At 37.0% G+C, this 25,160-nt stretch overlaps 1 protein-coding gene across 1 annotated transcript; it reads right to left on the bottom strand.

Moving 5' to 3' along the window:
• Window positions 1-608: 608 nt before the first annotated feature.
• On the bottom strand, window positions 609-24,012 carry LOC104107990 (KH domain-containing protein At4g18375-like). Its single transcript, XM_033659128.2, has 8 exons — window positions 23,878-24,012; window positions 19,650-20,376; window positions 18,350-18,823; window positions 18,028-18,273; window positions 17,666-17,878; window positions 12,413-12,468; window positions 12,237-12,327; window positions 609-1,437 (listed from the first exon to the last, which is right to left on the bottom strand). The coding sequence occupies exons 2-8, from the start codon at window positions 20,280-20,282 to the stop codon at window positions 1,009-1,011; spliced, it is 2,142 nt and encodes a 713-aa protein (XP_033515019.1). The 5' UTR covers window positions 20,283-20,376; window positions 23,878-24,012; the 3' UTR covers window positions 609-1,008.
• Between the last annotated feature and the right edge of the window lie 1,148 nt (window positions 24,013-25,160).

Raw genomic sequence — 25,160 nt, 5'->3', positions numbered from 1 at the left:
AGAGAGAAGAGGAGAGGGGAAAAAAGAAAATGATATAATTGAATCCCTTAATTGAAGGCACTAATAATGGAATGAGAGCCTTTTAAAGAGCAATCTACATAATTTGTAAGAAAACCTAAGATACTTATTAAAAACTACAAAACACAGAGAACATAGGTAAATAAGTTTCTAATATAGTATAATTAGGTAAAAAAACCCCGAAAAGGATTCCACCTATTTGAGTCTTTACAAAAATAAAAATTAAACATATTGGTTATCTATTTTTTAAGTGGATAATAAGTATCTTATTCATATTTGAACCATTTTTAAGTTCATTATCCAACCCATTTTTTAGTGGATAATATGAATGGATAATTATTATTTTTATCCATTTTGCCATTACTAATGCGAACCAAACGACAGGGATGTATGATTCATGGTTTGTACTAATGGTGAATAAGAATGAGAATACCAGATATTGACTAATAAAATAATATGGCATAGTTGAACCAGGTCTGCTAACGAGGTAAGATATGTTAAGAATAACCTGTACTCCTACTCAAAGAACAACTTGAATGTACTTGTACGTTTATTGTTACCCTTAAATTAATCTATGTAGAATAAACATATTTTAAACAGCAAGGTAAATCAATCGATTTATATATGTAGAATAAACAAATTCTAAAGAGTAACAATCTCATTACAAAGAAATCTATATAAGGGAGTTCAGTGTATTACCGTAAGCCACAAGGAAGTTAAATGTTACAGAGTTAAACTGAAGCGAGATCTCTGAAAATTTGCCAAACCTTTAACTACTTAACCTCTCCAACCATAATACGCTACTCTTAACCAATGCACTAAGGGGGTGGGGGTGGGGGGGGGGGGGGGGGGAAGTTCCATAGAATGCAAGCAGTTAAATTACTTTTAGTAACACTTTCAGAAACAAGTATAGCACAACATGAGATTAAATTAGGGTACAAGACTGACTAAAACCTACCATAAGTATTTTGAGGAACTTAGTATCTAGCATCAATAATGGTAGGAACCTTGTGCAGTCATGTTCTGGTATGACGGCTGCTGCTGATACTGCTGCTGCGGCTGCGGCTGCGGCTGCGGCTGTGAGTTCATGCTCTGATATGGAGCTTGATGAGGATTATAGTTTTGGTAAGGCAATTGGGAAGGACTACCACTAGGATAGCCACTTTTAGCTGTGTAACTTTGATATGCACTTTGTTGAGCAGGATAACTCTGGTGGTAAGCGCCTTGCTGAATATTGCTGCTCTGTCCAGCAGGAGACCCATATCCTTGAAAAGTAGGGCGCCCCGCATTCAAATTCTCTGAAGACCCAGGAAAAACATTGTGCCCAGCATTCATATAATCCGAAGTCCCCCGAATATCATCAATAAATCCAGGATTGATAGAACGAGGATCCTGAAATCTTGCCCTACTTCCAGCAACCTGTGATTTATACCAAGGATAATTAGCAGTAAGAACCATATGAAGTAGAAATAAACAGTCAAGTCGTGAAAGCAACATCTCCTCAATAAACAATCCACTTCCATCTATGTGGATAAATCGGTATGAATAATAACTAGTGGCTTTAAGTTCTTGTGTCTTTTTATACTGCAGTTAATTCTCTTTCAATAATTTAACAAGTAATCCACTTTATAGCCTTTCTACTGAAAACTTTAATGGAAATGCATAGTAGAATGCAAGATATATTTTGACAAGTAGGAAATAACCAAGTGAAAGGATTCTCTACCTCTAACCTTGATGTTGCCTGTTAGAGTGCTAAGGTAGCAAAGTGGGAAAAAGTCAGTTGACTCCTTGGCAAGGGTTTTAGGAGTGATGGGTAGGGTGGGGTCGGATTGGATTATGAAAACTTCAGTTTGGATTTTCAATTTTCGGATTTTAGAAATTAAGACCAAACCCAAACTACATAAGCTCGGATTCATTAGGTGCTTTAAAGTTCGGTTTCAAATTATTCGGATTGGTTATTTCGGATTTTCAGTTTTGAGCCTATAAGTTGGATTTCTTCCTACAAAAGTGAATGCCCAAATAAAGTATCCTTGCCAAGTGCCTTAATAATTCCACACTCCCACCATAATCATTTGACAACTATAAGTACAAATGCAAACCACCCAAAAGTATTGCCTAGTGGTCAATGAAGTGGGTAGGATCTCATATTCAAATCTCAGCGGACGCAAAAACACTAGGTGATTTCTTTCCATCTATCCAAGCCTTGGTATATAGAGTTACCTGGTACCTGATGTTGGTGGGAGGTAGCAGGTATCCCATGGAATTAGTCGAGGTAAGCGCAAGCTGACCCGGATACTACGGTTCTTAAAAAAAAGTACAAATGCAAACCCTTGATATAAGAAAAAGTATTACAATAAGAAAAGAAAAAAAACAAAGTAATATATCGTTAGGATTTTTAGGCATTAAATGCCCGTTCAACCATGAAACCTTTGAAATATGCCACTGGTCAGCTTGAATTTGTTTACAATAGCAGCAGATGAGTCACTAATAGATACGGAGTGCTCCACTTTTTCGAGTAACACCAAAAAGTATGTGAGACCAACAAAAGTGGTTCACTTTAGCTACTCAACTTCAGAAAGCAGCGAGTGTGGTGAGTACCGTGTAGAAACTAGAAAAGAATAATATACTTGGTTATACTTTGAAACCCTATTCTCCTTTTCGGTGGTTGTCTGATTTAATTTACTATTGGGCTTAGGACTGGACAAATGTCGAATTGGTAGGGCCAAACATAAAGTATGAAGTCAGATATTCGAAAATCCAAACCGTAATTCCAAAACACCAAACCAAAATCTGAAATTATAGAATTAGTGTTTTGCCAAAACTATGCCCTCCCCTAGTGATGGGGCATACCATATCAAAATTGATGCAGGTACAACAGAACTTTATTTACCCACCCACCCACCCCCCCCAAAAAAACCTCCTGTCAAGAAAAGGATAACCAAATAGTTTAAAAGATTGACTGGCAAAAGATAAATTGGTTGTGATGTAATAAAGTATTTACTAAAGTAATAAATTTTTAAAAATATTTATCTTCAAGAGGAAAAAGATAATGCACCAAACAAACTAAACTTGCAAGAAAAATCCTAAACTTAGTTACCTAAAAATATTGTGAAGGTCAAATTATTTATCCAAATTGCTTAGAAAGAGAAGAAACTAAATCTTTTAAAGATATGACCTAGGCTTATTCAAAAAAAGATGGCAGGGATGGAAGGGCATATGCCTTTGGTGTCCCCACCAGTCAAGAATTGGGACCTCACATCACTAGCCGATATGCTTTCTCTCATGCTTTACTTCATTCATGGTTCGATAAATGGTGTCCTAGGCATAGATTATACAAATTTTTTTAAAGCACATACTTTTGTTATTTTAAATCCTTTAAAAGCAATTGATAAATTGAAATATACAGAGATATGAATAATCATGCCACTGTCGTCTCTTTCCATACACCATAGCACACCCCATGGAAAGGCCTCCAATAAAATTGTCCCTCACAGCTTTACTCCCGCCAAAAAACATATCTTGGTGCTGTTATTGATGTTTTAAGCAACAAATCTGGTAAAATTTTCCTTTTCCGTCATGATCCATTTCCTCAAGTTCAATTCATATGTAGTTCTTACCTTCCCAAAAACCAACCTTCATTCGACCTCCCACATTTAGTCGTCATCACTATCCGCCATAATATGTTCTCTTATGTTCAAATTTCCCAACTATTCCTCTAAAGATGTCCTATTGAAATATGGACAATGTTCGTATCTCTTGCCCCCACCCATTGCTACGAATGCTAATTTTTTTTTTCCAATCTACCAAGTGGTACTTATTCTTCCTTTCTTCCCGCTCCACAAAAATTCTTTCATCATCCTCCTGGGCATGCTTTGAAAAGGATTAATTTCAACGTCATTTTTTACTTTTTATTTTAGTAATGGTGATATCTAGGCACCTGTGTGCACCTTCATTAAATCACTGTATCTGCTACCTCTTAAAATCATAGGTAACGAATAATTCTATCTACTAAGACTCGGACAAATGGGAAGAAATCACTTAACGATTTCTTCTTCGCTCGGCTAGGATTTGAACTCTGGTCTCCCATGGTTCATTCTAGCTTCATTGACCACTAGGTCACATCCTAGGGCGCAATGGTGATAAGTATGAAAAAATTTACTTTGTGCCTCACACAACCGACATTAATTGTGTGAGGCTTCTTTTTGTCTCACAAGTTGGTGGACCCAAAGTTTGTAGACCGAAAAGTGTAAGGTTTAGGTCCACCAACTTATGAGACAAAAAAAAGACTCACACAACTAGTTTCAGTTGTGTGAGGCACAAAATAAACCTTTTCGATAAGTATCGTCTTTTCTAATGATTAGATATGAAATGTGTATCCATGTTCATGTTTCTGGGTATGTTCAAAATCCATCCTCTCAAGCAAATGTATCAAAAAAAATTCACAATTGCAGTAAGCATGAGTCCAACTTACACAAATTCCCAATTGCTTTTAACCTCCTCTATAGGAACATAAGCAATTACTTAATAGACTCCTTTTTTGTTAAAACAACAATATTTTATAGACATTCTCTACCAAACTAACAGAGCAAGACTCTTTATATCTCCTTGGCCCCATTCTTCCAATAGAGCAAAATGAAAATGAGCTAACACTCTTCTAAAAAGTACCATTCATGAAAATAATAGATGCAAAGACTCTTTATATGTCCTTGGCTCAATCTTCCAAATGAGCAAAATGAAATGAGTATAACCTTTCTCAAAAGTACCATACATAAAAATAATGAACGCATCCTATCACATCATTGTCCATTAATTCCCAGAAACGAAGGAAAAAGACCATCATAAACCCATAACAACCCAGAACCTTACTGACCTCGCTAGTCCCTGCATCAACTCTCTTCTTTATCAAAGGTCTATCAAATGCTACGCTTTCATCCCTACTAATCCTCTGAAATGTTACTTTATCCAGGGTTGGCCTGTAATTCTCCTCCTCGCTAAATTGCTTGGTAATGACTGACTACTCAATCGTTGAGTTCCCATTCCCTGAAGTTATATATTACTCCCTCCGTTTCAATTTATATGACACACTTTACTTACTACTTTGTTTCAAAAAGAATGATACATTTTTATATTTGAAAATAATTTTTTTTTTTTGAGATGGTAACATATCCAATATATTAATAAATTTAACTTTAAACTTTTGAAAACAATTTAACTTTAAACTTTTTATTTTTACCTATTTTTCCCCTATTGAGAAACTTTTATAGCCACACAAATATCATGACCCCACAAAGCTTTTAGGACCACGAGATTCAAAAGTCTTTTTTTTTTTCCTTAAACTCCATGCAAAATCAAACTACCTCATATAAATTGAAACGGGTCAACTTGTATCTTCAAGGTGCATTAGGAAGAATATTACACAGTTAATTTTTGTCCTTCCAATTCCTCCCTTATGAGCTTTCTCCCCAAAAGTGCCCTCCTATCTCTTTTCCTTCCAACAATGCTTTGTTAGTCTCTAATATCCTGAAACCTCATGTTTACATCTCCTTGGGAAATGCATATGCCAAGATTTTCAATTTATGTAAATGTTAAAGATTGATAGGAATTTATTCTATGCTCTATAAAAGACTTATTATATTAACTGTACACCCCTCCAGGGTAGGGGTAAGATATGCGTACACTCTACCCTCCCCAGACCCCACTAGTGGGATTTAACTAGGTTGTTGTTGTTGTAGTATATTAACTATACATTTTAAGTATTTTCTTACTTGGGTAATTACGCATACTATGACTCGTATACATTCAGCTCAATCACAATAAACAATGGACAAATCAAACCAAGCTCATCTTAATCATCTTTGTATGCGTTAATAAGTGAATTAATTATGGCTAGAAACCCCCAACTCCGGTTAAGTTTCACATCGTGAGAACATACTTTCTCAACCAGATTTTCAGCACTACCACTATTAGCGATATCCTAGGGCGTCAACTAAAGACATTCTAAGGCTCATTCACATGATTTTCCTTCGTTGATCCATCGACTCCTGAAGGTGGATGCATCAACCAAGGCCATTATAAGAGGGCACACTAACAACATTAAATATAAAGAAATGCTATTAATCAATTACGTAAACACAATACATAAGAAAATCAAGATGAACAATGAGCTTATGGGTCAGTGTAAGGAATGGCATAAAGAAATAGACCTAAAGAAGCAATAGGTCTTACCTTTCATAAATACATCAATTTAAACTTACCTACTCATTCTAGTTTACACCTTATTGCACTTTACAAGTTCTAGACTTAAAGAAGCAATAGACTGAACTATTCATCATCTAGTTTATATACTGAAATGGATAAAAACATGAGTATGGACATGAATTTGACAAATATTCCTACAGTGTAATGTTCTTTTAGTGAATTATTTTTAAAGTAAATTCTGTAGACGTGCTTTTTCATTTTATTTATTGGCCTACCATATATGTGAATTACTTATGATCGGATTCTGTGTCGTATAAATGCAGCGGTAAGGAATTTTGAGGCATTGGGTTTTCAAAATCTTTTTAGCACTTTCTTAATTTAGAAAGAAACCTAGCCAAATTACCACATAATGATACCGTTGAATTTGCTTTCTTGAAAAGTTGAGTAGAGCAGAATTTAAGTATGGTATTGATTAGAATACATAACTTTTCTTACCGGGATAACAATGAGAGTATAAGCACCTTGAAAGAAGTTGCTCATGCTTCCGGTCTTGACCAGGGTAACTATAACTATGAAATATTATTACTAAAGTTGGGTAACTACATATGGGGCTGAGTGTTGGCAAGTTAAGAACTCACATATTCATAAGATGAAAGTAGTAAAAATGAGAATATTGAGGTGGATGTGCGAGCACACTAGGATGGATAAGGTTAGGAATGAAGATATTCGGGAGAAGGTGGGTGTGGCCCCCATGGATGACAAGCTGCGGGAAGCAAGGCTCATATGGGGTTCGGGCACGTTCAGAGGAGAAGCCCAGATGTCCCGGTAAGGAGGTGTGAGCGGTTGGCTTTGGTAGGTACGAGAAGAGAGAGAGGGCGGGGCAAGAAGTACTGTGGAGAGGTGATCAGGCAGGACATGGCGTGGCTTCAAATTACCGAGAACATGGCCCTAGACAGGAAGTTGTGAAGGTCGAGCATTAAGGTTGTAGGTTAGGGGAGATTTGTGCATATCTCTACGGCACTCCAGAGTGAGGCTAGCCTGTTAAGATTTAGTCTTAGACTGCTAGTGGTTAATGTTGAGTTCACACCACTCTTTCGTTTCTCTTAGTGGCGGACTTTATCTACTGGTTATTGTTTTGCTTTTCATCTATTTTCTGGTTCTTGTGATGCTGTTATGTTTTCTATAGTTTTATTGATGGTACTGATAGATTATCTCTTTTCGTCATCTTTTCGTCTTCTTGAGCCGAGGGTCTATCAGAAACAGCCTCTCTACCCCTCGGAGTAGGGATAAGGTCTGCGTACACACTACCCTCCCCAAATCCCACTCGTGGAATTTCACTGCGTCGTTGTTGTTGTTGTTGTTGTTGGGTAACTACATAAAATGAGCCAAGGTGTTGCAGAGATTACTGAACCGACCATATGGTATAGCCACATGGATGATATGTCGAGAAGCTCTTAGCAGGATGCTTGGTCCAAGCAATTTACACAAAGTACCTCAAACTCGGCTTCGCAATTCTAGAGGTCGAAATCGTTTACTTCCCAAAGTTCTTGTTCATGGCATTAGAGACGTGAACATAACTTGTGCTTAGTGTATAGCATATGTTGAAACAACGATAATTAGATCATCTCTAGATGCATGAGAAGATAATTAAGATGATTAGTTTGAAAAGAATTGATGCAATCCTTCGTGTTTTTAGCCAGTGAAGAGGCCAAGCTAGCTAATATTAACATTGTCATGAACTAGTTCCACTTTATTTTGTTATTGCTTCGTTAATGGCAAATAAAGCAGGAACAAGTTTTCCTAGAAGTGTTTCGTCTAATGTTTGCAATATTTTGGCTAAGACTTGGTAATCTGAGCATCCTAAGAGTGTAATGACTGTATCAGGTACGTAATAGTCGCAAACAACTGCTTCTACAAAATTATAGTCTAGACCAAACAATATTTGTATAGGGAAGAGAATATTACAATTAACTATGTAAAATTTAGTAATACAGTTGATTACATAATGGATAGCAAAATCAGAAAGAGGTTTTACTTTTGGTAATTAATGATTACAGTATAATATATTAAAACAAAAGACTAAAGTCATCATACAACTATAAGAGCATCACTTATAGCATGTTTGACCAAACTTCTAAAATCAACTTATTTTGAGAAGTGTTTTTCTCAAAAGTACTTTTCAAAAAAGTTCTTTTGGTGAGAAGCAGTTTGTGTTTGGCTAATTAATTTAAAAGGCACTTTTGAGCAGTAATCTGGCTAAACTTTTGAAAACTGCTTCAAAGTGTTTTTCTCAAAAGTGCTTCTCAGAAAAGTGCTTTTGAAATTCTGCTTCTCCTCAAAAGCACTTTTTTCCTTCTAAAAGCTAAGCCAAACACCTCAATTTTTGGCCAAAAGTACTTTTGGCCCAAATAAATACTTGGCCAAACACTATTAGAATGCTCAAAATACCAAGTCTAGCAAAAAACTACAAACACTAGTGGAAATGTTCTGGGAAAATCATGACAATATTAGTAGTAGCTAGCTTGCCCCCTTCACTAGCCAAAAACACGAAGGGTTACATCAATTTTGTTCAAAGTTCAAACTAATCATCAAAATTATCTTCTCATATCCAACTCATTTAGGCATGCAAAAAGGGTTAAGATAAAGCTTGGTCTGGTTTGTGCATTGTATCTTTATAACGTAGGGGTAAGGTCTACTTACACACTACCCTCCCCAAACCCCATATATGGGATTACACTGTCTTTGTTGTTGTTGTTGTTGTACAACAAATATGTTACTCTATCTGTCCCAATTTATGTGGCGGTGTTTGATTAGGCACGGAGTTTAAGAAAGAAAAGAGAACTTTTTAAACTTGTGGTCTAAACAAGCAATAGAAATCTATATGGCTGTAAATCATCTCATTAAGGGTAAAATGAAATAAAATTAAATTGTTTCTAAATAAGTATGACATTCCTTTTGAGATCGACTAAAAAAGAAAGAGTCCGAAATAAATTGGGACGGAGGGAGTATCTCTTATGAGTAATAGTTACTCCCTCATTTCAATTTGTGTGATGCGTTTGACTCAGTACGGAGTTTAAGAAAAAAAGGAAAAACTTTTGAAATTTGTGGTTTTAAAAGCTTAAGGATAAAAGCTTTTGTGGGGCTTTCAGTTTGTGTGGCTATAAAAAACTTCTAATTAATGATAAAATATGTTGGATGAGGCGTATATTAGGCTTAGGTGGCAGACATATTTTCATAAACTCTTGAACGAGGATAGTGACAGGAACATCGTACTTGGTGAGTTGGAGCCAACGAGATTATGGTTTTTGCAGGCACTTTAAGGTGGAGGAGGTTGAGTGGGTGATGCAGAAGATGAGTAGGGGTAAAGCAACTGGGCCGGACGAGATTCCGGTAGAATTTTGGAAAGAAGCGGGTTTGGAGTGGCTTACTGGATTGTTTAATGTCATTTTTAGGACGCAGAAGATGCCCGATGAATGGAGGTGGAGCTCGATAGTACCGGTGTACAAGAATAAAGGGGAAATTGCAACAACTATAGGGGTATCAAGTTGTTGAGTCACACTATGAAAGTTTGGGAGTGGGAGACGGAGAGGAGGGCGAGAAGAAGTGTGTCTATTTCTGAGAACCAGTTCGGATTCATGCTGGGACGGTCGACCACAGAAGCCATTCATCTTGTGAGGAGACTAGTGGAGCAGTATAGGGAGAGGAAGAAAGACTTACATATGGTGTTAATTGACCTAGAGAAAGCCTACGACAAAGTTCCGGGGGAGGTCTTATGGAGATGTTTGGTTAGTGGCATCCCAGTAGCATACACTAGGGTGATTAGATATATGTACGATGGTGCTAAAACTCGGGTAAGGACTGTGGGAGGAGACTCAAAACACTTCCCAGTGTTGATGGGATTACATCAGGGATCGGCTCTTAGTCCATTTTTATTTGCTCTGGCGATGGATGTGTTGACGCAACAAATCCAAGGGGACGTGTCATGGTGTATGTTATTTGCATATGATATAGTGCTGATTGACGAGACACGCTATGGAGTTAACGCTAGGTTAGAGGTTTGGAGACATACCTTGGAGTCTAAAGGTTTTAAGTTGAGTAGGACAAAAACAGAATACTTGGAGTGCAAGTTCAGTGAGGGGACGCATGAGGCAGAAGTGGACATGAAGCTTGATACACAAGTCATTCCCGAGAGAGATTTTATGTGATAAGAATGTGCCACCAAGACTTAAGGGCAAGTTCAACAGAGCGGTAGTTAGACCGACTATGTTGTATGGTGCGGAGTGTTGGCCAGTCAAGAAATTCCATGTCCAGAAGATGAGTAACCGAAATGAGGATGTTGAGGTGGATGTATGGGCATACCGGGAAAGATAAGATTAGGAATAAAGTTATTAGGGACAAGGTAGGAGTGGCCCTCGTGGAAGACAAATTGCGGGAATCGAGGCTGAGATGGTTCGGGCACGTGATGAGGAGAGACATTGATGCCCCGGTTAGGAGGTGTGAGAAGTTGACCATGGCGGGTTTGAGGAAGGGTAGAGGTAGGCCAAAAAAGTATTGGGGAGAGGTGATTAGGCAGGACATGTCATTGCTTCAGCTTACCGAGGACATGACCCTCGATAGGAAGGTGTGGAGGTCGAAAATAAGGATTGTAGGTTGATAAGTAGTCGAGAGTTTCTCCTAATCATACCTGCAGTATTAGTATTATTCTTACATTTTTGTGTTCCTTGATCTTTGTTATTCCATATTGTGTCATTCTTACCAGTATTGTTAGTAGTATTCTTGTATTTCTTATTTTTAGATCTTTGGTACACATAGTGTCTTTGTTTTTTTCTTTGTGTTGTTACTGCTGGTCGCTTCTTGTTTAGTGTTTCTTTAGCCAAGGGTCTATCAGAAACAACCTCTCTACTTTCACAAAGGTAGGGGTAAGGTCTGCTTACACACTACCCTCCCCAGACCCCACTTGTAGGATTACACTGGGTTTGTTGCAGTGTTATCAAAGGCGAAAAGCGCAAAAACGCTCTAAGGTCCGTTGGGGCTTTAAGTGCAAAGCGCAAATCAAGCGTGAGCTTTAATGAAAAAAGGCGCAACAGGAGAAAAAAGTAAAAATATGCATGTAGTCCATGACTAATCATTATAAGCATGAATAACAAATATATGGAAAAAGAAATTGAAAAAAAATTCACGATAAAGTGAAATACCAATTGTTTAAGGTCGCCTTTTCAGGATTACACTCATCGGCAAGGAAAATTATGCCTTAGAGATTTGATGTGACACTAAAGCGCCCACAAAGCGAGGCGAAGCGCTCAACGTGTTTTGAGCCTCGCTTCAGGGCTTAAGCGCGCTTTAAGCGCGCCTTTGACAACACTGATTTTTTTTTGTTGTTGTAATTAAGGGTAAAATGGAAAGTATAAAGTTAACTTGTTTCCAAATATAAAAATGTGTCATGCTTTTTGGAACGGACTAATAAGAAAAGTGTATCACATAAATTGATATGGAGAGAGGATAAGGCTTTCTAACATAACACCATGAATCAAAATATAATTATCACTAACAGGAATATCATTACAAACAACTGTTACGCATATGTAAAGATCATAATACATATAGCAGAATACAAAAAGACAACAATAAAGAAAAAAAGAACTACACTATTTAGAAATTAATTTACCATAAGATAAATCAAACACATATGACATACAACATTTTAAAGAATCAAGGCTGGAATATGAAAATACATGTAAAAGACGTGTGATTTTTTTCTATTTATCTCTAGCATGTCCCAAATATATTATAACATAAAAATGGAGAACATGAGAGATTTATAATTCTGTATCGCAAAAAGGAAAAGGTGGAATCAGAGCAAAAATATCGAGCAATTCACTCAATAGGTCTATTAAAACTCCAATGGAGGGAATAACACAAGGTAAGAGTCTTCTATCTAGTTGGAAATAAAATGGATAGAACGAGACAAAAAGAATAACTCACAAAACCACCTCTTTGTAGCTCTAGGCAGAGTAATTTACCTCATTAATGTTGTACCCTCCTGTTCTTTTTGCAGAGCCAAAAGAATGGTCTGGAAACTTCACCTCCAGAGGACTACTGATACTTGGGTATCTAGAGTTCACAATGGTGATCAGATGAACTACAACAGAAAAAGCAAGGAAAAATGAACGCATTCAGCAATGGGTACTGGTAGTACCTAGTAGCAATGGGAAGATCTGGATAACTCGGATGGTCATATTCACGAACAGCACCCTACAGAGAGAATGTGACACTTCTTTAGTCAACTGGTCCAACTGAAAAGACCATGGCAGCAAATGGTTTCCATAACCCAGAATAGTGTGACAAGTCACTCATTCAACATCCAAATATATGTTCAAGGGGAAATTACAATCAATTCACCACCTTCCTTATAAGGCTATTAGTTTTGGTCAAAATACAAAAAAGTTTTCAACACCCTAAAAGCAAAAGCAACAGATGTTTTCTGAATAGTTCGATCTGTTTCAGTAGTGACGGTGTGCTTCACATCAACAAAATCGCAAAAAGCAAAACTATGAATATTTACATTCATTACTACTTTTTATAGTTTGCATAGAATAATCACTGATCTTATTTTACTTAAGGAGCTCCCCTTGTAGTACCCAGATTCACTTCAATAAGAAGTATTCTCTTCTCAGTTTCTCTACGTCTTTTACATGGTATCAGAGCCTCTACGATTTTTCTAGAAACTCAAATAGCTTTCTCTACAGGTGGAAGGCCTTCCGCCTGCCTGGTGACCTGGTCGGTGTTTTCTTTTCTTTATTTCTTTATTTCTAGTGACTGCCACGTCCTCTTTACAGCAACAGTCACCTCCTTTCTCAAGCGTCCAACACCTCCTCTTTAGCAACTAGCACCTTTCCTCTCTTCTTGGGTGCGGTGCCACTCTCTTTCCGAAATCAATTCTAGTGGCAATATGCATTTTTCCAGCAATTGTCTTGGAAATAGCTTTTTAGCATGATTTTGCAGGCTACTTTCTTTGTTTCCAAAATAAGCAAACTCAAATTTATTTTCTTCATTATTAGAAAATAATTACTTGTTTTATAGATTATTGCTCCTAATTTAAGCAGCTCCTCTTGTAGTGACAAGAGTTGATTCCATAAAATATTGTTAATTCGTATTCTCTTCCCTTTTTACATTAGACATTGCCCAATTTTAGTCTCCAAACTCAATAGATAATCACTATTCATATCTTTAGAAACTTTGAAAAGGTCAAACAAGACATTTAACTTGAAATCTTGCAGCCAGAGAGAGTACAATCTTTCATCCATAATACTGAAATGGTAAGAATTGACGGAACAAGACACCCATCTTGAAAACCACCTATATAGCCTCATAAACTAGCGAAAGGAATCTTCACTAATGTTTTATGCCTCATCCAACTACAAGCTAGAAAAGAACAATGCTGCTAAAGGCTTGTTTAGGCATGCTTAAACTCCTAGAGTTCAGCTCAGTGCAGGCCAGGGGCCTCACTCGCCCAATTGTCACTTTCATTTATGCAGCGTGCGGAACACAACTACTATAGGCTTTGTCTAACACTACATTTGACATAGATGACAACACGATATACTAATTCATTAATGGAATTTCATGGATGAATATGTTAATAATGAAGAATAAGAAAATAGAATATAGTAAGAAAAAAACTAGTCATTATTCTGAACAAGAAACTTGCATATGAATCAGAAATTTAAAACAATTTTTGAATTTGATTAGCATGATTTTCACGCCAAATATTCTAATCAAAGTGCAGTTTTTCAATTATTTGGTTCACTCCCAGTTACAATAAATTTCTCCTAAAAGACAAAATATTAAGCACTGAAATGAAAGGGACTCAAATACAGCAAAATAAATATAGAGGATTCATATAACCAACCCAACTAGTCTAACATTGAGACATAGTAGTTGTGATGGTCGTTGTTTTAAATTCTTTGGTCCATAAAATTGTTGTTCGTACTTTGTCCTTCTTTTCTAGCATTACATGTATTTTTTCTTATTTTCCTTCATCAGCTCCTTTCTTCATTGAAGCTCGTGTTTTAGTTGCCGTTTGTACTTAAAGCTCCACACGTCTGCGCACGGTAAAAACTTTAGCTACACTCGTAAAATTAGGTCGACAGAGGTAAATGATGCTATGAAAAATATGAGGATTAGAAAAGCTTGTGGTCCAGACACTATCCCTATAGAGTTGCAATGTGTCTTGGAGAGCTTGGACTTTGGATTAGAATGGTTCACCAAGCTATCCAATGCTATACTAAAAAATGGTAGGATGCCCGATGAGTGGAAGAAGAGTATCATGATTCCAATCTATAAGAACAAAGGAGATACCCAATCATACGATGAAAATCTGGGAGAAAAAGTGATAGAACGTAGACTTAAGAACAAGACAAGAGTGACAGACGACCAATTTGGATTTATGTCCTTTAGATCTAAAACGGAGGCTACATTCTTGCTAGAAAGATTGATGGAAATTTCTCGCGAACGGAAGAAAGATCTACACATTTGTTCATTGACCTCGAGAAAGTATATGATAGAGTACCACAAAAGGCCCTTTGGTGAGTGATGGAATTCATATTACATACTCCCTCTGTTTCAATTTAGATAAGGTAGTTTGACTTCGCACAAAATTTAAGAAATAAAAGAAACTTTTGAAACATGTGGTGCTAAAAGCTTAAGGGGCAAAACCTTAGTGGGGTCATGATATTTGTGTGGCTATAAAAGATTCTCATTAAGGGTAAAGAAGGTATAATGAAAAGTTTAACGTTAAATTGTTTCTAAATATAGAAATTTGCCATTCTTTTTGGAACGGACTAATAAAGAAAGTGTGTCATCTCAATTGAAACGGAGGGAGTTGTCATAATGGACAGAGCCGCCACTAGCCTGAAAACATTAGTAGGAGATACTGAGGAGTTTTTCATAATAGTGGGTCTACACCAGGGATCGGCATTCAGCCCCTACTAGTTTACCCTAGTTAAGGATGAGCAAACCAACATAATACAATATAAATCTCATGGTGTATGTTATTTGATGGTGTATGTTATTTGTTGATGATATTGTGTTAATTGACAAAACTACGAGGTTGTCAACCAAAAGCTTGAACTATGCAAAAGCAACCTCGAGAGTAAGGGTTTTAGGATAAGAAGAAGTACGACTAAATACATGTACTACAAGTTTAGCAAGCATAAGAAGAGCGAAGTTGAGGTGAGACTAGAGATTGTGGTGAAAAAATGAAAACGATTTAAACATCTAGGCTCGTTGTTTCCGGAGAATGGAATGGTAGATGAAGATGTTACTCATAGGATTAGAATCGGATGGTTGCAATGGATAAGTATACTGGGTTGTTATGTGATAAAAGGATGCCTACCAAAGTGAAAGATAAACTCTACCGAAGAGCTACAAGACCCGCAATGCTATATGGTAATGAATACCCGACCACCAAAGTCCAACATATCCACAAGATGAGTGTTGTAGAGATGCGGATGCAAAGATGGAAGTGCGATAAAAAAAGATTAGACAAATTTAGAAATGACTACACGCATTGAGGATAAAATGGCAGAAGGTCGCTTGAGATGGTTTGGTCATGTACTGCATCAACCTGCATATACACAGTCCGTAGGTGTGAAACTATGGTGAGTGAAGGTGTTATAAAGGGAACGGGATAGGCCTAAAATCACATAGAAGGAAGTTGTCTTAGAAAGACCTACAAATCCTTGGAATCAATGCAAGCTTAGCTAAAGATAAGACACAATAGAAGCAAAAAGATTCATATGCGTGATATCTACTAAAATAGGTAAAACTTATTTTTCACTTTTATTTTATTTGATATGATATGATGATGACATTAATTGAGCTTAAATGAAAGAAGTGAGGATTCACATAGCCAACCCCAACTTATTTGGTACTGTGGCTTAGTTGTTGTTTTTGTACTTAAAGCTCCAGTAGGCCTAAAATCACATAGAAGGAAGTTGTCTTAGAAAGACCTACAAATCCTTGGAATCAATGCAAGCTTAGCTAAAGATAAGACACAATAGAAGAAAAAGATTCATATGCATGATATCTACTAGTTGGGAATAAGTTTTAGACTTGTTAGAGAACTACTAATATTATTATTATTATTACTACGATATATATATATATATATATATATATATATATATATATATATATATATATATATATATATATATTTCACTTTTATTTTATTTGGTATGATATGATTATGACATTGGTTGAGCTTAAATGAAGAAGTGAGGATTCACATAGCCGACTCCAACTTGTTTGGTACTGAGGCTTAATGAGGCTTAGGTGCATAATTTAGAGAGAAAAAATTACCAAAGTACTCTATCACAATCTTCTTGTTATTCTAGTATCACTAAAAAGGTGGTAGAATGACTTATTTAACAAGAAAAATTATTTAGTAACCTCTTCTTACTGTACAAAGTAATTGTAGCACAATGCAATGTATCTCATCTTTGCACTATAACTTTGCCACTTGGAGTGCTCTCAAAGGTGCAAATAGAAGAAAACAAACCACCCTAAAGTTTGAACAGCCCTAACACATAGTTGTAAGAACTTTCTTCTTATGTTTTCCAAAAACAGATCACTGATAGATATGACTGATTATAGTTGACACCCGACTTCTCCAACTATTTGACTAAACTGTCAGACCAATGATGAACAACAAGTATCTAGACCCACTTACTGTGCCTTTTAGCTAGATTTATCAAATTAATGCGAGCCTTTGGTAGACTCACATTGGCAAGTGCAGGACTCATATATAACAGACAGCAGCCAAAAGGCCTTTTTTACATTTTCCATTTTTTCCCCTGAGGTGGGGGTAGGGTAACAAAATCATTTTAGCAGCATGGTCATCCATGGTCACCTGTCTGCCCCAACTCCCACATATCTCACGCTTTGCCAAATTGAGATCCATACGGTCTAACCCCACACCCCACCATATTGTGTGAACTAGTGTACAGAGGATATTCAACTTTACCATCAATGATGCCCCTAATAGACACCAATAGTTGTAATCTATTCCTTTATAAGAATGGGACAGAAATGAGGCATAAGAATATTTAAGAAGCTTCCCTACATAGGCATGTCTATTGTACAATTCCAGTAAATTCATTTTGAGTCCGGGATTGGTGCCTCATACCACCACAACATCTCCACCCTTTAAATGAATTAGATGATGCATTCTGCAGGTAATATGGTAGTGCAATGTTGTTACGACTTTGTGTTCTCCTATTGTAAATGATCCTAGTAAAGAGGTTACAACAAACATATCGCACTTTTCCTAACACCAAATATAAACAATCAGAAATGAAGGTATGAATTGGTCCAAGCGCCACAGTTATTTAAAAAAAATAAAGGTATTAACTCCAGTAGAAGCAACATTCTAGATGATCTTCCATACCTTCAAATGATCATATCTTCTAGAGCTGCCAGCTTCCATCACACCTGAACGTTGTGGATCTCCACTTCGGAAATCCTCTGAAGGACCAAATCCAGAAAGTGGCCTAACAGGAGCAGATTCCGCCTTGCTATTTACATCCCTAAGGGATCTTGCTCTAAGCCTAGAAGCAATTTCAACCAAGGCATCTTTTGCAACACCAAAGCTTCCAGATATCTGAATAAATACAACTTCAATTATTTTGAGATGGAAATTTCTCACAAGATAGTGGAAACAACAGTACCGACATGCACAAGAAAACTGAAAGTGGGGCATATGTGAACCGGAAGTGACTAGTCTAAACTTGCAGACTACAGATAAATCACCTGCACAAGTTCTTCATCTGCAGATGCGCATCTGGGTTTATCATCCTTGGAAATAACACGAATATCTGCCTGTGTCCTCCTCCTCATCTCATTGATAACCTGTCCTCCTTGACCAAGAATGCATCCAACCTTATTTGAGGGAACAAGAAGCCTTGTAGTGATAATTCCTTTGTCAGAAAATTCACTTGTTTTACTTTGAAGTTGAAGTATGGCATCAATAGTTTGTGATCTGGGATCCCACAGAGACTGGAAGGAAAAAAATGGCTTGGTGACATGCTCATGAGGATGCTAATATTATGAATTCCTCAATGAGATACATTACCTCCAAAGAGGAGACATGAATAACTCTTTCATCAGATTCGGGTACGACATCCTCAACATGTATACTTGCTCCTGTTTCCTGCTGCAGTTGTTTTACATTGAAACCCCCCTTGCCTATAACGCCACCAATTTTTGCAGCTGAACACAGAATTTTCATGGTGAAATCACTTGGAGCTTCACCAGCACAAGGGAGAGGATCATAATCAAAATCTGGACGACCAAATCCAGAAAGCTGGTTCCTATACCCTCCCATCCCTAACACAGGCGGCATACCATTTAAATTAGATCTACTTCGAGACCACATTGATTTTCCTGGAGGAATCATATTTTCCATGGGAGGACCAGGGGGGTGAAAACCTTGAGCACCATGTACCATGGGAAAACTCGAGGTAGGTTTTTCTTTGCGTGGATTCTGATGCAACAGAGTTGATACTTCATACAAGGCTTTTCTTACCAAAGCAGGTTTACCTGATATCTGAAAAACCCTACCAATATTGAAAATTCTTTTGACATGATATGGCCCAAAAGAGACACTTAATATGTAACTCCTAAATTATCAGCAAGAAAAATAACTAAAATAAGATACTCATTGTTAAAAAAAAGTAGTACGGGACATGATTGTATCCTAAAAAAGGTAATTACCACCATAAAACCAAGAGACTTAACAAAATCGAAATCACAAATCCTCTAATCATCTATAGATGTTTCATACAAGAAATAGCATGGATACCCAAAAAGACACACACACACAGAGAAACAAACAAAATATTTGGCACGGTTACCAATTGCAAAATTTAGAGCGTAGACATTAACTAAGTGCACAGAAACTTTCAGCTTGTCAAAGGGGCACCTTGTTTTTCAAGATAAAAGATAAATGAGGAAACTAGCAGTCAGATAAACATTAGCTACTCGACAGCTGATCTAGCCTACAAGTCGTTGAATAGCTAAACATTGGTGGATTATAAAAAGACATTCTAGGACTAAGGAATCAGGACTAGTAGTAGATGCTTGAAGATAAGCAGAAGATATTCTAGGACTAAGGAATCAGGACTAGTAGATGCTTGAAGATAAGCATAGGGCAAACATACGACAGAGCAAGAATATAATGCAACTGCTGCATGCAGAGCTAAGATCAGTACAGATGAACAATTAGTTTAAGTGTTTAACGGTACTCTTCCCCTTTCTCCTCTGCACTATCATACTCTCCAAGTAACAAAAGCTCATTTCAAAGCTCACTCACCTTAAAAATAATAAAGAAACTAAATAAGTTGTGCACCCATAGAAAAGAACATGAAACTTACTTGGACCAATTCATCAGTGGTCATAGCACAAGCTGGAAGATGCTCAGCAGATTGAACACGAATGCTTGCCCCAGTCTCACTTCGTAATTTCTGAATAACATCGCCTTTTCTTCCTAAAAGGCATCCAACCAAATTGTTTGGAACAAGTAGACGCGTGATGATTACAATTTCATTCTTATCCTCATCTTGTGCTTCATGCAAGTCTTCTTCAACAATCCTATTGTGAACTTTTAACAGAGCATCTTGCGCAGCACAATGTGGCTCCATGCTACCATTTTCTTCCTTTAATTCTGGATTTTCATTGTTGTTGTCAGTGTTTTGTCTCCTAGCTAGCTTTGTAGAGGGACTAGAGATAATTATTAGTCTATCATCAGAACCAGGCACACTGTCAGCAACCCTAATCTTTGCTTGAGTTTCCTCTCTCAGGGCTTTGATTATGCTACCACCTTTTCCAATTACACTACCAATTTTTTTGGATTGACAAAGTATACAATAGGTAGTATCTGAACTTCGAGAACTTTCAGATGACCGTTCATGACCAGCATAATTCCCCTTTGCATTTTTAGCGCCTCCCTTCCTCTTGAATTGGGGGTTAGAGCGTTGCTTGAGAAAATTTCTTTTGTATTCGTCCATGACTGGATGGACTAAATAACTCTCAACAAAAGAATCTTTTTATCCCTCGTGTAACTTCTTTCTATTTTAATAGTTACTCCAAAAGGCTTATGACCTGAAAAACGAAAATTGCTTAGCAAGAGACAGAGAGGGCACCAAGTACAAAAATAAACAAGTAAAATAACTTATAAGGTATGATTGCACCCAAATTACTGAGGGTATGAAAGGAGGAAGGAATTTCTGCTAACATGAGAGGGGCTTAAGTTTCAAAAAATGGACCAGTGGAATTGAAACAAACACATAATCCTCAGACATTGCAGAGTGCCTTCAGCTCAGTTTTATTTAGAGACCAGCCAGTGCATTGTTCTCATATTTGGTGCTTTACCAGTCCCCATCTCTTTTGCAGAGTAAATAGGCTTATTGATAATCAGAGATTAATGCACCTCAGGTTAAGTTAATGGTATGGGTTCGTGACCAGAGGAATGAATTAACAATTAAACATGCCTTGTAAAATAAGCATACTGCCCCCTTTTCCAAAAGCAAATTAGACAGAAAAGTTCCAATCTAAGTATCAAAAGCATCCAATAACATTCAACGACCGGAATCCCCGGAGGAAAGAGAATCAAATAAGTGGTGGATAGTGTAAGATTATGTCTGGAGAACCAAAAGCGCCTCTAGAGAATCTTCTTCCAGCATAATTGTCAAAAGGTAAACAGCCTAGAGAAGTGGCAAGATATAAAATGTGCGCTATAATGAAGAATATACAAATGAAGGAATATATACTATGTGTGTATATATGAGAGTGTGTGTGTGTGTATGCGCAAACACACATGAAAACTTACACAGCAATGACAAGTAATTATAACCAGAAAAATAACTATATGACGAAAACACATCGCAATGACAAGTAATTATAACCAGAAAAATAACTATATGAACATTTTGGATTATATTTTGGTAAGTTGGAAAAAATAAAAAACTACAATTAAGTGAAAATATATTAAGTAAAAGGCCTGATACATGAAATGAAACTCCAACTTGCACCCATTTGCAAAACTGGTCCCCTATAAACTATATGGACATTTTGGAAAATATTTTGATAAGTTGGAAAAACAAAACTACAATTAAGTGAAAATATATTAAGTAAAAGGCCTAATACATGAAATGAAACTCCAACTTGCACACATTTGCAAAACTGGTCCCCTACTTAAACTTGTTTCAGTTTAGAGCAACAACTTGTTAAAATTCCACATAATAAACACATTTGAAAGAGGGACAAGGGTTTAAAATAGCACATGTTCCTCAATTGTGTTGACGCATATAACACATAACTTATCACATAGAACTATTATTGACCTTCACTTCATAGTTCAAACTCAAATCCATGCATCTTCAAGTGGAGCTGCATTTACTTGTTTAAACCCCACTTATACCATACACATCCACAAATAATCATCTACCAAATAGACTTGCCACCACAGGGTTTCCCACGAGCCCAATTGACGGAACGCTATCTCCAATGAGGAGAGAACTACAAGGTCCTCCTCCTAACTTCTCTAAAGTAAACAGACATTCCTACAAAATAAAGAAACCTCCTGTTACTTCACACCCTCTAAACCACCCACTGCTGCAGCCTCCGCCACCGGCCACTGCAGCTGCGATGACGATGACTCAAAGCCCACAAACTGTGACAATCGACATTATTTCCCCAAAAGTGTTCAACACCATACTTAGTGACTTCATAAGTGTCTTCTTCCTCCAAGGAGACAGAAACTTATCATCGACGACCAAGTTCGGTACGATAAAAAGAGAATGAATTAGAGAGAGGAGGTAGGGTAGAGATTGAATGTGACCGTTGTACAGAGAAACGGAGAATGGAGAAGGTAAAGAGATTTTCTTAGAGAGAGGGGGTGGGTAGAGGTGTACAAGGAGAGGAGGGAGAGGAGAAAGAGGAGAGCAATGGAAGAAAGAAGATAAAGCGAGCTTTTTTGTTCACATCCTCACTCCCTAAACGCCTAATTCACGTGCCATTAAACCAGCTCAGCCGCTTTCATGTCACATACGTATAAGTCAAGTGCCAAAGTTGTTGATGAATGGGATTTTAACAAGTAGATGTGCCACAAGTCTATGTAGGACACTGCATGCAAGTCGGAATGTCATTTTATGTATTAGGCCTAAGTTTAGTATTTAAATGGCAGAGGATAGAGGGGCAGGCCCATCATTCCCGAGTTCCGAAGGGTACGTTTGGCCCAAAGGATTGGCTCCAAACGGATCTCTCGGTCATAAAAAAAGTGTATTAGGCCTAAATCAAAACTATGTCAGTCAAGGTTCTTTTATTCAATAAAACTATGTATCAAGTTCAAAACCATTTTATCAAGACGAAGTTTGTAACTTAGATTTAATGATTAATTTGGTCACACCAAATTTCTAATTTCCGTTCCTAATCACTAGTATGTTCATCCATAATGTTTTCATAATAATTGATATATCACTTTACTAGTTATACCTTTTGGGTAATGTTCCCCACTTTAAGATAAAGCTCATGAGTGCTGAGACTTATAGCTTAGCGCCTTGGTGCCTACACTAAAACAAATCTACACAGAATTTTAGGGCCTAATCAAGTCTTAACTATGCCTTTAAGAATGGTGGATCCAGCAAGTTAGAAGAAAAATTGCACTAGATGGTTATTTGTTCTAGCTCCTAGTATCACAAAGAAACAATTTCTCGTTTAAGCAAAACTTCATCGAACTCCTTAAGCTGGATCCTCTCGTACGCAATGAAAGATGGAAGTCATATTCTCCAAGTTGGTCTTATGAAACCTAAAGGTATACATTACTATTGAAGTACGTGACTATCTCATCTAAAAGATTAAGCTATTAGATAGAGCACACATTTAATTACTTATTTATATTGTCTTTATGCGCCCCCTTACGTGCGAGCCCAATTCTTTTTTATGGGCCAAACACTTTTTTTATTTTTCTGCTTTTTGGGTAGTGGTGTGATTTGAACCCAGGACCTTTACCCGTTCGGATATTATATTAAAATGTGTGACCATCTCAAGCAAGGGCGGATATAGGCTTGAATATACGGGTTCAAACTCAATAGCTTTGGCTCGTACCTTGTATATATGTTAAAAGATTCACTAAATATGTACACAAATTAAATTCAAAACCAAGTTACTAGGACTTGAGGTCGTTGTCCTAGATTCTAAAACTCATAAAGTTCAAATTCTAGATCCGCCTCTGTCTAAAAGCTTAAGCAATTAGAGATAACACACTTTCAATTACTTAAGTACAATATGTCTTAAATATTTAATATTGTATAAAAGTATAAATTACAGCTTCATCAAGGCTGTTTCTACTTCTCACACAAGTATTATGTATTACTGTACCAGTTTCACGACATTGAGAAATTATAGTATTCAACAAATGAACAATCATTATGCTCAACAGTTCGAGTTATTATACTATGCTATAAAATAACCGATTCTATGTATTTATAACTGATAACAACTAGTATTTAATATATCTATTTGGGGGGGGGGGGGGGGGGGGATTCGAACTAGGTTTTCAATAGTGCGAAACGAAAGCAAAGTGCATAAAGTCAGATGCTATACCATTTCCGGTACACCGGGAAAGTAGAAGCAGGCGGCGGAGTCGATCGACGTGAAGCTAAAAATGTTGGCAGGGACTATAGGGCTGGTTGGTGTTCTTAACCGGCGGGACGAATTTTGGATTTGTTCCGTCTTTGATTTCAGGACCTAAGGAAAGCCAATTCTGGGCCTGGGCTTCTCTAATAGTTGGGCTACAAAAAGAAGGCCTTCTTTGTACTTCTTTGAGTATAAGGGGAGTTTTTCACATAAACCTACTTTATGGGCCGCTGTTTGAAGTTATATCCGCATTGCACAAAAATTTACAAAATTTATTTATCGGGATCTGAAGTTCTTTTATCTCTTCAATACAATTTCAGAATCTAATATGACGTTCTTTTATTTTACCAATGCAACTTTAGAAAATCGAATCTTAAGTAGTTTTATCTCTTCAATGCAACTTTAGAATTGGATTTGAAGTTGTCTTTCCAACTTCAGAAAAATCGGATCTTAAGTAATTCTATCTCTTCAATGCAACTTCAAAAATCAGTTCTTAAGTTCTTCTATCTTTCTGATGCTTTTACTGCCTACGCGTTCGCGATGTTGGTCTCGCGTTCCCGTAGGGTTGAGCTAAGTAAGCTTCGTGTTCGCATTTAGGTCATCACGTTCGCGATGAGTAATTTTGGGCTGAAGCAAGTTTGTGATTCGCGAACGCGAGGGTTCTTCCGCGTTCGCGAAGAAGGGATACCTGGGCAGAATATAACATTTCAAAATCGAGGGTTAAGCCATTTTTAACATAACTTGAGATAGAGAGCTCGGATTTGGACGAAAGTTTGGGGGATTTTCTGAGTAAGCTATTGGGCAATAATTCTTGACTTATTTATGGTTATATTCCATTAATCTATAGTTGATTCCATCCTTTAATTTCGGATTTGGGTTGAAAATTATGGGAAAATGGAAAAAGTTCTTCAACCAAATATTTGAGTTTTGATTGGGATTTTGATATCGGATTTGGATAATTTGGTACAAGTGAACTCGTGAGTGAATGAGTGTTCATATTTTGTAACTTTTACCTGATTCTGAGGCGTGGGCCCGGGTCAACCTTTTAGGGTGATTTTCTAAATTCTTGTTTAAGCCTTGATCTCATTAATTAGATTAGTTTCTTATAGTTATATTTATGGTATGTAATTGCTTTTGGCTAGATTTGGGTCATTCGAAGTCGGAAAATTATGGAAAAGGCATCCTTACTGATTGATTTAGCTTGGTTCGAGGTAAGGCGCTTGCCTAACCTTGTGTGGGAAAAATTCACT

This window comes from Nicotiana tomentosiformis, chromosome 9 (genome assembly GCF_000390325.3).
Source record: "Nicotiana tomentosiformis chromosome 9, ASM39032v3, whole genome shotgun sequence".
In the NCBI taxonomy this organism is placed as follows: Eukaryota; Viridiplantae; Streptophyta; class Magnoliopsida; order Solanales; family Solanaceae; genus Nicotiana; species Nicotiana tomentosiformis.
This window is presented reverse-complemented; position numbering and strand designations above follow the sequence as displayed.

Bases quoted from the DNA above. Each gene is read 5' to 3' on its own strand.
- LOC104107990 (XM_033659128.2), bottom strand. From the start codon at position 20,282: ATGGACGAATACAAAAGAAATTTTCTCAAGCAACGCTCTAACCCCCAA. The intron at 18,274-18,349 runs GTAATGTATCTC...TTTTCCTTCCAG, and splicing joins TTCATGTCTCCTCTTTGGAG to TCTCTGTGGGATCCCAGATC. The intron at 1,438-12,236 runs GTAAATTACTCT...TATAAATCACAG, and splicing joins GAGGGTACAACATTAATGAG to GTTGCTGGAAGTAGGGCAAG.